The 13009-nt window shown below is 51.8% G+C and overlaps 2 protein-coding genes across 2 annotated transcripts; both read left to right on the top strand.

Annotated features, from left to right (window-relative positions):
* Window positions 1–217: 217 nt before the first annotated feature.
* Window positions 218–8043, top strand: B0H18DRAFT_993402 (atypical/PIKK/PI4K protein kinase). The gene is made up of 32 exons (XM_048045191.1): window positions 218–349; window positions 411–591; window positions 653–800; window positions 852–998; window positions 1048–1481; window positions 1568–1624; window positions 1677–1825; window positions 1876–2023; window positions 2073–2564; window positions 2614–2757; window positions 2812–3123; window positions 3179–3403; window positions 3453–3710; window positions 3760–3927; window positions 3978–4086; window positions 4134–4253; window positions 4306–4484; window positions 4614–4732; window positions 4795–5013; window positions 5068–5217; window positions 5267–5412; window positions 5467–5615; window positions 5670–5876; window positions 5926–6103; window positions 6155–6264; window positions 6316–6483; window positions 6536–6661; window positions 6714–6974; window positions 7022–7258; window positions 7394–7423; window positions 7475–7815; window positions 7891–8043. The coding sequence occupies exons 1-32, from the start codon at window positions 342–344 to the stop codon at window positions 7931–7933; spliced, it is 5763 nt and encodes a 1920-aa protein (XP_047896226.1). The 5' UTR covers window positions 218–341; the 3' UTR covers window positions 7934–8043.
* Window positions 8044–8075: 32 nt separating this feature from the next.
* B0H18DRAFT_1093608 (RdRP-domain-containing protein) lies at window positions 8076–12902 on the top strand (the record flags this gene model as incomplete). Its single annotated transcript, XM_048032350.1, has 20 exons — window positions 8076–8464; window positions 8523–8970; window positions 9024–9120; window positions 9176–9680; window positions 9716–9905; window positions 9958–10273; window positions 10297–10400; window positions 10452–10470; window positions 10531–10684; window positions 10739–11148; window positions 11205–11249; window positions 11312–11356; window positions 11415–11504; window positions 11554–11599; window positions 11657–11813; window positions 11868–11901; window positions 11960–11970; window positions 12022–12159; window positions 12211–12668; window positions 12731–12902. Exons 1-20 carry the CDS (start codon window positions 8343–8345, stop codon window positions 12900–12902), a joined length of 3561 nt encoding a protein of 1186 aa, XP_047896225.1. The 5' UTR covers window positions 8076–8342.
* Between the last annotated feature and the right edge of the window lie 107 nt (window positions 12903–13009).

Here is a 13009-nt window from a genome sequence, read left to right as displayed (position 1 = left end):
TTGCGTTGTTGCTTCAGTGATTCTCCCGTTTTTTGTCCGAGTCCTTGAGGCAGAAATACGTGCCATTATCCTCAACTGCCATCAACAATATCGCTTTTGAGAACATAACCAACTTCTACTCGGTTGCCTAAAGCAGCCTTGCACCAGACTCTGATCGCCGGCATGGGCGCTCCATGTGTTCCCCGGACCCAAGTCTCCGAAGTCTCCACTTCATATACCTTAATGCTCGCGGTGCCCGAGCAGGCATTCGTTTGCAACCTCCAAACCACTCTGTCTGCTAGAACACTACTGCTTTGAATTTCAGACGTCTCTCATTCCCGCACCATAGTTATTGACGCGTCATGGACTGGTGAGTGACTGCGCTGCCCGACTCGGAAGCGACCATTCTGCTCTGACCCATGACTGCGTAGCCTTGAACTGAATATTCGTCAACTCATACTGTCCGACCTCGCATCTAATGTTAGCGACGCGAAGGACAACATACATGGCGAAGGCGTCGCGACCGCAATCGACTTGGTGACGTCGAAGGTCGAGACGCGTGATGTGGAGGATGCGGATGTAGAGAATACTGAGGAAGCGAGAGTATTCATGGTAAGGACAGTATCGCATCTCGGTCTGGTTTTCAATCTGATGATGTAACCTCCATTTGCAGTCAAACTCCAGAGTACAGTGCAACATCGGCTTCGCGGAGCTCGCTGTGAGTCTGCCCGATGCTCACGTGGAGCAAACAGTCCCCGTACTTGTGGACATCTTGCGCGATGTTCCTTACATCGACTTTGATCAATGCTTGTTCTGGGAAGGTGAGATCAGTACTCTTCCTTGCATCCGCTGTCTAACGCAACCGGCTATAGAGTGGTCATTGCCCGACCAGCTCGTATTCTCCACCGTGTCTGCATTGCTCCGGATCGCCAATTCCCATTCCGAGTATCGTGTACACGCACTCGATGCGATAGTGCGCTTCACGGACAGCATCGTCAACTTGTTGAAAACTGGCGAGGGTAGGTCTACGTGACAGTTTCGAACAGCCGCTCCTTACCCCCGTTTCAGCGGTTGACATCCTCACTCAAATCGCACCGGCCTTCCACGGATTCTACAGGGCAATCATATCTGTGTCATTTGATTGGTCTGTCAACGAATGGTCGACTCTCTCTCAACTGCTCAACGCGCTTTTCGATGTTGGCGTCGCCGAACGCTTGAATCGACTACTCATCGACATCGTTCCGAGCGGTGCCGAGGAAGAAGACATGGACCAAATACAGTATATCCAGACTTTGTTCACTCGGTATGTGTCGCGCGGCAGGCCGCTCAGCGGCTACTTCATCGTTTGCTGCGTTACGGAGGCAGAGTGGACGATTCTTGCGCAGGCAGTAGGCAATGCGACCACGTCATACAACCCCGGTTACCCCGATTTCGTGGAAGCTGCTGCTGCAAACAAGGCATGGCAGGCATTGCTGCGGAGCGCCATCGCCGATAACGCAGTTGTGGACGAGAACTACCGGCAAACGCTGAAGGCGACACGAGACTATGCATGAAATCTTTCTCTACCCTACTCCTACAAATTGAAGAGATGGATACGGAGCCTTCGGAAGACAGCTACGCTTGGGAGACCATGTCAGAGAGTCTGGTATGTCATACGCTTTCCCAATGCACTCATCTACCAAACGCGTATATTCTAGAAACTGGCGGCTGTATGTTCCGCCGCTTTGGGAGAGCTCGACAAAGGTCTCTATAACAGGTTGAGACGGTTGCTTGGCATTGAATCGCCTGCATGCGATAATATGGTACGCGAAGCTGCTCTCAAGTCAACTGCCATCCTAGTTCGCAAGTACGTCAGAGTCATCATGAGCTGCAGTAACAATTCTGACATTGTGTCAGTTTCCCTGAAATTGCGCTAGACATGGCCGGGCATCTCCGCCGCTGGGTCACGTCACCACTGTCTATATTCGAGTTCGAATTCATCTCGGGCACAAGGACACCGCCTCCGTTGGTAGCAGCCGCCAAATGTCTGGCTCTTTGCATTGACGTATGTATGCAGTGCGTCATTGTCGCCCACGAAGCTAATGCAGCAATAGCTGGCACCCGGAGACGATCAGGTCATGTCGTACATGTACTCCATCCTCAACTACATTGCCGCTACGAGCAAAGAAACTATTGAAGGGTCAAGCTCTCATGCCTCCACAGTGACGGACATGACGGACATATCGACGTTGCACTCGGTGGAGATTGGCTTGCGCGGATTGTCGGAGGATGAGAAGAGAACGGTCGGTATCAGCAGTATCTCCATTGCGACTCGCCTGGCATTAGAATTTCGGTCGGAGGAGGTGAGATGCGATTTGTATGGTACTTCCCAAGGTGCTCAAGAAGACGTAGGTCACGCGTCTCACGTATCTATGCTACTGCAACGCCTGCGCACGGCCGAACCGACTGTGGAAGCCGCCATTGCGTACAATCTTGTGGATCTGGCCCTGGTCGCGCCCGAAAGTTCATTCCTGGACATCATCCGCGCGTTCTCTAGCGTCAATCGCTCTGCGAACTTGGACGATCCTAGGTTCTCGAACAATCAGGTACGTGGAGAAAATTTATCTCAACATGTGTGTACTGATTCCTTTGCAGGTCCTGGCCGCTCAGACTCGCCTTGCGCAAGAACTGCATCGGAGGCCTGAATTCTACGATCTATACCTTGTTGAACTGCTCACGCTTTTTTCGGACAAGGGCGTCGCCATCCAGAACGTCGCCATCTCCAATCATCTGGCCAAGGTGAGATATATCGCACTTGCAACTTGAGCTCTGTAGTTGATCAAGTCTTCACAGATGGAAGACATGGTTGAGCAACTGGCGTCATTGCTCCTGCCCATTGACGCGCTTTTGACCCATGACGATTTCCGTCTCTCAGCCACCCCTTCGAATATCGTGATGTTGTTCCGCAACATGTGGTTCTTATGTGTATTGTTCCAGTTCACGACGCCTAGCGAACAGAAGCAACAATCCGCGATGGACTGGCAACAGCCTGCCCTGGCTCGCATTGCTATGAAAACACCACCCCTTATTTTGGAAGAGGCGCAGGATACTATCGTCAGCGATCTCGAGTACAACACGGTGATACGTCAGGAATACATTGAAACAGTAAGCGCGGCGCCCATTGGTCATACCTTGGAGACTGATCCCTCTGCTCGTGGAGGTCGTATCGAAGCATCGTACTCTGTTAGCAAAACATATACCAATTCGCGTGAGCGAGATTCGCTATCTATTCCCCGGACAGGTCATCTTCTTGCTTTGCATGCACGATCTGGGAAATATGCGCTCTGCGGCTGGACTTCCTTCGTCGTTGGTCACATTCTTCGTAAACAATGGGTTAAACAAGAACGCCTCGCTGCACGCCTGTATGGAGTCTGTCGCGGAAAAGGTGGGACAAGTCACCCCTCACAACCTCATTTGCTAATTTTCGACCCTAGGTCATTCGAGGCTGCATCATCGAACTCAACGTGCAGGCTGCAAAGCAAGCTCTTCCTCAGGAGCTTCCATTCGAATTGCGTTCCTTGCTCCTTGCTAGCACACATCGTATCGCAAACGCTCGTGACATTGCGTCTAGATACCTCAATCGTCTCATCACCTCATTCCCATCCTTGATGTGCGATCCACCGCTCGTCTTTGCTATCCTGGAAGTCTTGACTCTTCTCCGCCGGGCGTGTGAGAACGAATTCATAGACGAGGTACATGCACGGTGACATAACCGCATCCCGCACTGACCGATTTGTCTAGGATAACCCTGAGTATACGTATCACTCTGATCGTGCGGACCTTACGTTGAATCTGCCCGACAACTACGAAGCTCGCAACTACATGTTGGCGGAGTTGCAGAGGAATGCAAACAACTGGTTGGAACTAGCTCTTAGCCGAGCTCCGGTAGAGTTGCACTCGACATTGCAGGCGAGCACCTCAACTCCAAAATTTGACAGTATCATTGACAATGACTGTAGAAATACCTTGCGGTCAACCAAGTAATGTCTGCAACGGAGGCTTCGGAACTAGGCGCTTCTGTCGCGCTACAATACGGTAAAGCCGTAGGTCCCATTGATCGCAAATTGAGTACGTTTCCAGATCATTCCATGGCGTCGCTGACAATTGTTCGCCAGTGTCAATCTCCACAATGTCAAGCTGGAAGCCCGACAGCGCCAAGCTCATTGCCAGTCAGGTGGCGTCAAAAAGCTATTTTGCGGGTGAAGTCAATGGATACAGGGCAGGGCACATGGATGGTAGGTGTTATCTCCTCTGAATCAACCAACTCAGTCAAAACGCTGTCGACAGGGCTGGAGAAGCATCATATCACCAGTTCAGAGTCTGTCGCGGACCTGGAGGCAGAGAAGCTGAAGCTGAAGATCATCAGTGCCGTTGACGACATCCGGGAGAAAAGGCATCCGATGGCCATCCGTGATCTCAAACGTCTCCTCTTCAGATGCGCTGCGACTCTCATCTATGCTGAGAAGGTGATTGCGATATTCCTACGTTGGCACGCGTACTCATGGGATGGCACAGTACGAGTATGATTTGCTACATTACCTCGTGGCACTACCCTTCGAGGCCTTCACACCATCTGCATCTCTGCTGGTATCGAGGCGTGGTCTTGGGTGATTGCGGAAAAGCCAGATTACGAGGTGGCTTTGATGTCCGAGATAGGATCCGCCTGGCTTGCGACTATCAAACACGAGAGGGGCATGTTTTCCAAGACACTCGAGTAAGTCACTTGTATGACATTGTTTCGCAGACTTTATTGTGCTCACCCTTTCTTGTTTGAAGCTACGCAGATCCGTTCCTTCATCCAGTAGAGTATAATCCAACGGACAAGACTGTCATCGACCGGAGTACTGCGAGTGCTCGAAGGCTTCTCACTCCGCACACTCTCATCCTTCAACTGCTGTTTAGCAGGATGCAGGCTGCTAGGTACCGCAAGCCGGGTCTGATGCTCCTGCTTCAACGACTGGCACTGGCTTCGGCTCGTGCCTATAGGTCTTATAGGTGAGGTGAAATGCTACTCACGTACTGGTGGCACAACTAAGAACTATGTGGCAGCACACACCCGCTCGCGCGCGAAGCACGGTTCTCATTCCTGTTGTTTGGCTTCGAAACCCTCAAGAGTTCTCACTTGGATGTATTCTGCGAGCACTCACTTCGCTGTAGTCTCTATCGAGCAGCCTTCTCGTGGTTCAGTACCCGGCCGCAGTGCGTAGTTTTCGCTCTACTGTCAGAGTATCCGCTCATCCGACTTCAGATGGTCCTATGGTTCTAACCGAGTGCAGATCGACGCCGATGTCAAGCTACTCTCAGAGTTCCTGAACCATCTACAGACGGATTCGGTCAGGGGCTACCAAGCGATTTCCAGTTTGAACGCTGGGCAGTCGTCTTCGCAAGTCTCTCGTACGTTGCCAGGCATGTGATGACCTTTCGGTCCTTGAGCTTGATCCCCTATAGAATATATCGCGTTCCTGAAGAACCTCAATCTGCCTCTGCGACTTTTGATAGACAACGAAATTGCACGGTTGACCGTATGGTCAAATCCGACAAATGACCCCAAGCGTGGCCCGGACCATCTTATATCCATCGAGAAGACTATGTTAGATGTAAGTCGTCCGAGTTCACGAAGAGTATGTGATTAACACCCTTGTTGTCTACAGAGTTCTTGGATCAGTGCTGTTCGCAAAACCTGGGAACTAGATCCTGCGATTGCCTTAGGCCTCGCTGAGCGGTTCAACCATCCAACAGTTGACAGGGAAGTAGGCCATCTCGTACGTTCGAGTACGCTGGATGCAATGCAGTGCCCGGAGGCCCTACGCTACTTGGTCGGAGATAAATTAGATCCAACTTTGCGGCGAGACCTGAAGGTGATTACACTCCGCTTGGACTGGGACATCGTTGACGAGTGCGGTGTAGTACATATTGCTATGGGAGCCAATCCCTCCAATCCTCGCAGTGAACTATTTCGAGAGGAGGTACAACAATGATCCTATACTGCTTCAGTTTGCCCACCGCGTCCTCGAACAACACCCGGTCGACCTCACCTTCTTTTTTGTCCCTCAAATCGTGCAGGCGCTTCGTCATGATGCCTTGGGTATGTTCCCCTTGCTTGCTTCGATCCCATGTATGTTGACTTTGCGCGTAGGCTACGTGCAGCGCTTCATCTTCGAGACAGCAAAGATATCTCAGCTGTTCTGTCATCAAATCATCTGGAACATGAAGGCGAATTGCTACAAGGATGATGCGGGAGAGCTTGTGAGTCTTAATGGTTTTGCGGCATCTTTTCATCATTAACGGAGACTCTAGGAAGACCCGATGAAGCCAATACTAGATGATATGACAGATCGGGTCGTCACGTCACTTTCGGGTGAAGCTAAGGCGTTCTACGAGCGAGAGTTTGGGTTCTTCAATGAGGTGACGTCGATATCAGGCAAGCTCAAGCCGTTCATCAGACGGCCCAAACCCGAGAAGAAGGTTCGTGTTTTGTGATGTGCGGACTTGAGCTTGCACTGATATGTCTATATAGGCGAAGATTGACGAAGAGATGGCCAAGATCGAGGTGGAAGTCGGCGTATATCTACCTAGCAACCCCGACGGCATTGTCGTAGATGTTGACAAGAAGTCTGGGAGACCATTGCAGAGTCACGCCAAGGTGCGGTGCCACAGCCTATGTATGAACGCTGATGCTGACTGGTTAACGCCAGGCTCCCTTCATGGCGACGTTCAAAGTACGGAAAGAGCGCGAAGTGATCGAATCTGACCCGGAGAACGTCGTTGAAGGCGAAGGAGAAGGCATTCGAACGGAGATGTATGACATCTGGCAGCAGGCCATCTTCAAAGTCGGCGATGACTGCCGACAGGATGTGCTAGCGCTGCAAGTCATCGCAATGTTCAAAAATATCTTCACCGGCGTCGGGCTCATGCTGTATCTCTACCCATATCGCGTTACTGCTACTGCTCCCGGGGTACGCTCTCATTGATTGATGGGACTGCCAGGCTGACAACTGCGCAGTGCGGCGTCATTGATGTGGTGCCGAACGCGACTTCTCGGGATGAGATGGGACGCGCGAAGGTGAACGACCTGCTCGACTTCTTCATCGCTAAGTACGGCGGTGAGGACACCATCGAGTTCCAGAAGGCTCGCTTGAATTTCATCCAGTCAATGGCGGCATATTCGGTGGTTTGCTATATTCTGCAAGTGAAGGACCGTCACAATGGGAACATCATGATCGACGGGGAGGGTCATATCGTCCACATCGGTAGGTGCTTCAACGATCTCTGTCAGAAGTCGTTGACCTGTTGGTTTCTGGCTTCAGACTTCGGATTCTTGTTTGACATAGATAAGTCTTCATTTTCAAAGCTCTTGCTGCAACGTATGACATAGCTAATCTATGTTGTCCCATTACGTCCAGGAGTAAGTACTTCCACACCGATGACGGTTTAGCTACTGACATATTGTATCAAGGGTGTCAAATTTGAACCGAACTCATTCAAGCTCACCCATGAAATGGTGGTTCTCATGGGAGGACGGAACTCACAGGGCTACCAGATGTTCCAGCAGCTGACGGTGAAGGCGTTCCTGGCCATCAGACCTCATGCAGATCAAATCGTGAGCACCGTGCAGATGATGCTAGATACCCAGCTCCCGTCGTTCAAGGGCGAGCCGACGATCAAGCGACTCAAGGACCGCTTCGCACTTGGCCTCACGGAAAGGCAGGCAGCAGAGTGGATGATGGCCATCGTGAGGAACGCACACGAGAACGTGAGAAGCACAGCATATGATGAGTTTCAAAGGGCAAGTTTTCAGTGCTATATTCTGCTTACTTGCGTGCTGACAATAATGCTGGCAGTTGCAAAACGGTACGTTTCGGTACTACGAAGTGTTCTCTATACTCACCTTGCGCCAGGGATTCCATACAAGTAATGCTCTCATGGCGGTCATTGGCTGTAGTGAACCGGTCTCTTACATATCTCTTAATCTATACTGCATGCTTTTCCTTGATGCACGATGCTTTCCGCCTATGTTCCGCCTTCGCACATTTGGTTTTAACTTTCAGGCAGCGGAGGGACGCGGGTGTGGCGATTCACGTGATCGCGACGAAGCGCGCCGCGTGTTTTGCTTCCGTTCCCACCGAGCGCGTGTCGGGGTATGCCACAGTCAAAGCTGCGAACAATGCATCGCGAACTCTATCATCCGCTTTGACCATCTTGTCTCCTACTTATACCTGCTCTTGCTCCCCGTACCTGCCTAGCCTCCACCTTTCCTTCCGTACCACCACTTCCCGCACAAACTTCTTTGTAACCGAGGAGGATCCCTAGGATCACTGCTCCTCATGGAAATTGACCTGCGCAACATCTCGCGCGACGCCACCGTCTGGGACGTCAAGCGCAAGATCGGCTCAATCCTCCACGGTGATTACTTCTATAACCCGACAGATCCAAAAGATCGCCCTGCGTACGTCCGATCAAGCCATCGCGGCGCCGATACTGACTAGAGGCGCACATATACATAGAAACTTCCAAGTCACCTTAAACGAAGGGCCGAACGGTATAACGCACAATGGCTCAGGAGTATTGACTCTCGGCAGCCGCAAGCTCGGCGATAGGTTCTTCAAGTGGCTACACAACCCTGCCAACCAAGGAACCGACGTCGACGTTGAGCTCAATGGTCAAAAAATACGATTTTTCAAGGGTCAAAGCCGACCTCAACGCAACCTCGTCCAAATATTGGAAAAGGCACCATATCTGCCACCAGAGATAGAAGAAGAACGAGAGGACAAGCTGCGACAACTTAATCTTTCCATACACGTCGACAAGATACAGTTTGGTATCCTCTATCGCCCTGTTGATGCCACACCGACTTCGGGGCGCGAATTCTCGAACGAGTTTGAGATTAGTCACCGTGAGAAGGGCGCAGGTATTCTCTGGTTCGAATACGAGCACAAGTTGATTCGCATTCAGGTGAGTGATTATGTGTTGGTCGTAACGTCAAATTGACTGACCGCTCCGCGTAGATGGGCGATCCTATGACTGAGGAACTTGCCCACAATATTGCCATCACCTTTGCCAACATACGCAAGATTGCTTGGGGGAATGATTTTGGCAATCCATGTTAGTGTAGTTTCTTACCGTTCACAGCTATGCTGAACATTGCTCTGATCGGCAGTTGTTCTTTTCGAATTGCTTACGCCACCGATGCTGGAGAAGCAACGTTTCAACCGGGAACTAACGGGAGACGACTGGCGGGACAACCGTAAGTTCCGCCAACGCCTCAGTAGCGTCAACGAAGCGCACGCCATTGTCGCACCTTATGCCTATCACATGCGCGTTATCATGCATGAGACCCAGGATGCTCGTAATTTTGTAGACCTCTGCAAAATTGCGGGTCTCCAGGCACCCATTTATGCGAAGGTCGATGCCTTCACGCGCGGGTTCTTCTCCCCCAGACAACTCTACCAGGTCCGCGAGTGGGTGCGCCAGTTTGACTGGTCATCTGCGTTCCAGATCGAAGCACTTCTCCACAATGGGCTTTTGCACACCGAAGACCTACTCGTTCATCTCAAGACACCCATTGCCAACCTGTATGCGCGAGACCATGCGCTTGCTGCCGATGTTCTTCGCCACTTCACTGAAGCGCTTCGCTGTCGTGACGCACGAGAGAGCCCTGTGGCGTGCTTCAGCGCGTGCAGCCCCGTGTAGATTTCAGACCACTTCCCCTCCCTCCTGGCTACTTCCCCTGTCATCATGTCACGTTCACTCCTACGCGAATGATCCTGGAGGGTCCGTATGTTATCCAGTCGAATCGTGTGATCCGCCAGTACCCAGACCACCAGGAGCATTTTATCAGAGTCGATTTCAGGGACGAGGACCGCCTGCAGTACCGTTGGGCACGAGAGGTGAGACTTCATTATACCCGAGAGGAACAGTGGCTTACGTCTTGTTACCCAGGTTGATGGCACGTCACTTCTAGTGGACCGTGTGGGTGGCCTTCTCAAGAATGGCTTTGAGCTTGCGGGGCGTCAGTTCGAGTTTCTCGCTTACTCGCAGTCGGCCTTGCGCGAGCACGCTGTATGGTTCGTTAACCCTTTCTGGCACCCGGTACGTGGACACGTGGACGCGCAGACAATCCGCGACAGTCTCGGTGATTTCTCTGGGGTAATCATGCAGCCGTCCAAATACGCAGCGCGCATCGCCCAGGCATTCACTGCAACAGATCCTTCGGTCACTGTCACCCGCCAGCAGTGGGAACAGGTCGATGACTTGGGTGACAAACCTTACCTGTTACAGATGGCGTTGGCACGATTTCAGTCGAGCTCGGGGACAGAATCTGGGATGCCCTCTGTAGAGCCATGCCGGAGGGCCGACATAAGAAGTCGGTGAAGCCGTCTGCTGTGAGTAAGCTGCTGTATCCTCCGTTTAGTATAACTGACGGGATTTTGTAGTATCAAATCCGCTTCCTAGGTTCATTCCGTCTTATTGCTTGACGAACATTCATACTCATACCCAATACCCCTTTCACAGGCTTCAAGGGCATGGTGGTGATTGATGAGCGACTAGAAGGTATCAAGATGCGCCTGAGGCCTTCGATGAACAAGTTTAAGGCGCTTGATGAAGAAAATGGCGAGGTCGAGATCGCCCGTGCGTTCGACCGGCCTGGCACTTCATACCTAAATCGGTGCGCGCATCAGTCCTACATATCCTCTCGATTAATTGACCTTCTTCTCACAAGGCCGTTGATCATGCTCTTGGAAGACCGTGGCGTGGACAAACAAATCTTCATCACCCTCCAAGAACGTGCAAAAATGGAAATTCATACTGCGAGCGACTCCATGGAACGCTTCGTCGGCCTGCTCAAAGCGCACAAGCTCGGAACAAGTTTCGGACTTGACTTCATCGTGCGAGGCCTTCGCTCCATTGGAATGGGTTTCAAGCACGAGAAAAATGTCAAGGTGTTGCAAGACCCGTTCATCGACCGTCTGATCCACTTCGCAAAGAACCATGTGCTCAGAGACGTCAAGCATGGGGCAAAGATCCCCATACCGGATAGTTACTTGCTCGTAGGAGTCGCAGACGAGGGGCCGGCATACGAGAAGGAGGGTGTCGAGAATGTCTACTCCCTCAAGGAGGGTGAAATTTATGGTACGGTCTTCCTTTATTCGAGCTATCCCAGTACTCATGCTATCTCACCCATTCAGCATGCATCCAGTATCCAGATGATCCCGAACCGACCTACATCAAAGGTCAGTGAAGCGCAACTTAGAATTTGTTACACTTTCTCTCCAACGCAATTGACTTGGATTAGGCTCAGTCGTCATCTCGCGAAGTCCTGTTGTCCATCCTGGAGATAGTAAGTTCAGGATGTAATCAGTCATCTCGTTCGTTTTGACGAGTGTAATCTTCATCAGTCCAGCGAGTCTATGCCATAGGCAAATCCCCTGATGACAAGGTGTGCTTCTTCCGCAATTCCAAGAACGTCGTAGTCCTACCGTCGACCGGTAAGCAATAGTGCGAGATTCGTTTCAGCTGATACAACGACTCGCGTAGGTACCCGTTCCCTTGCATCCTGTCTTGGAGGTGGCGATCTTGATGGGTGAGGTTTCACCCTGTAGCACTCACATGCCTGACTTACTTTGCTGCCCTGTTTTAGGGACTTGTACTCGATCGTTCGCTACGGTCCATTGCTTCCTACTGAGCACGCGGAACCGGCATCATATGAAGGCGTGAATGGGCACTTCCTCGACCGTCCAAGCACAGTAGACGACATATGTGACTTCGTCGTCGAGTATCTGAATTCAGATGTCCTGGTACGTTTGTTGAATGGCACTTACCGAAGAGCCTGGCTGACCATCGATGTGTAGGGTCTGCTGTCAGACAATCATCTCATCATCGCAGGTGTGTTCATGTTCTCGCAGTGTCTTCAAAACAGATGCTTATGCAGTACCCCTGGCAGATCAATCGAAGGTAAATACATAATTTGGTGTGGCCCTACAAGCGCTGATACATGTCCACCAGCATGGTACGAAGGACGATCGGTGCCTGGAGCTTGCCCGCCTATGCAGCCAAGCAGTCGACTATCCCAAGAACGGTGAACCCGTGGACATCTTCGATTCGCCTCGACGATTGATCCCTTACAAGCCAGATTGGCATCAGGTATGCAGATCAATACACCTACCTTAGACCTCCTACTCAGTCGCACTTAAGGCTGAGGACCCCAATCCCCGTGATACCGACTACTACATCTCGGCCCGTGCGCTGGGCGACATGTTCCGGAATATTGCCCTGATTGACCCATCAACTCTGGTACCCGCCACACCTCTCGCTGGTCCGGTCTCGAAAACGAGGCCTCTGTCGGACGCGATCTCGCTTCACCTGAAGCCATACATCCAGGCGCAGCTTCGCCACTTCGACAACGACGAAGGCGAAGTCGGAGAGATGTCCACGTTGTTCCAGGCCTTCGTGGAGGAGCTGCGCTTCATCTGCATGACGCACTCGCTATCCGAAGCACCCGAAATGCGGCTCACGGAGGAGGAAGTTGCGATTGGCACCATCGTCGCTAAGTGCTCGCAGAAGCGGTGGCGCTCCGACCGGACGCAGACAATGAAGTTGCATGCCTCAATGCTGGGACGCGATATTGGCAACAAGCTGTTCCAGCAGACTGAGTACCGACGACTGGCGAGTTGCGGTATGGCCTCTCGCAGGCTTGGCTCGCGTGGGACTTCAGCGCCCGCAACAAGGCGGCCTTCGGCGCGAACATCTTTGGCCTAATCGCGCTGAGGGTGATGTTCAACACGCTCGAGCAGCTCGGCGGTCTTACCATCGTGCAGCAACAGGTAGAGGAGAACCCGGAGGATTCTGGTAGCGAGTCTGAGGAGTACGCCAACATCTTTGCTTGATTGTCTTGCGCATCTGTGCCATCCGGAAAGCTTTTCTCGTTGTTGTACTCTCAAGCTTGGAAACGTGTTGAATCCACTGTACTACGTGCTCATGTAACAATAGTAAT

Source organism: Fomitopsis serialis (genome assembly GCF_022376445.1).
Source record: "Fomitopsis serialis strain Sig1Antser10 chromosome Unknown B0H18scaffold_16, whole genome shotgun sequence".
Taxonomy (NCBI): Eukaryota; Fungi; Basidiomycota; class Agaricomycetes; order Polyporales; family Fomitopsidaceae; genus Fomitopsis; species Fomitopsis serialis.
This window is presented reverse-complemented; position numbering and strand designations above follow the sequence as displayed.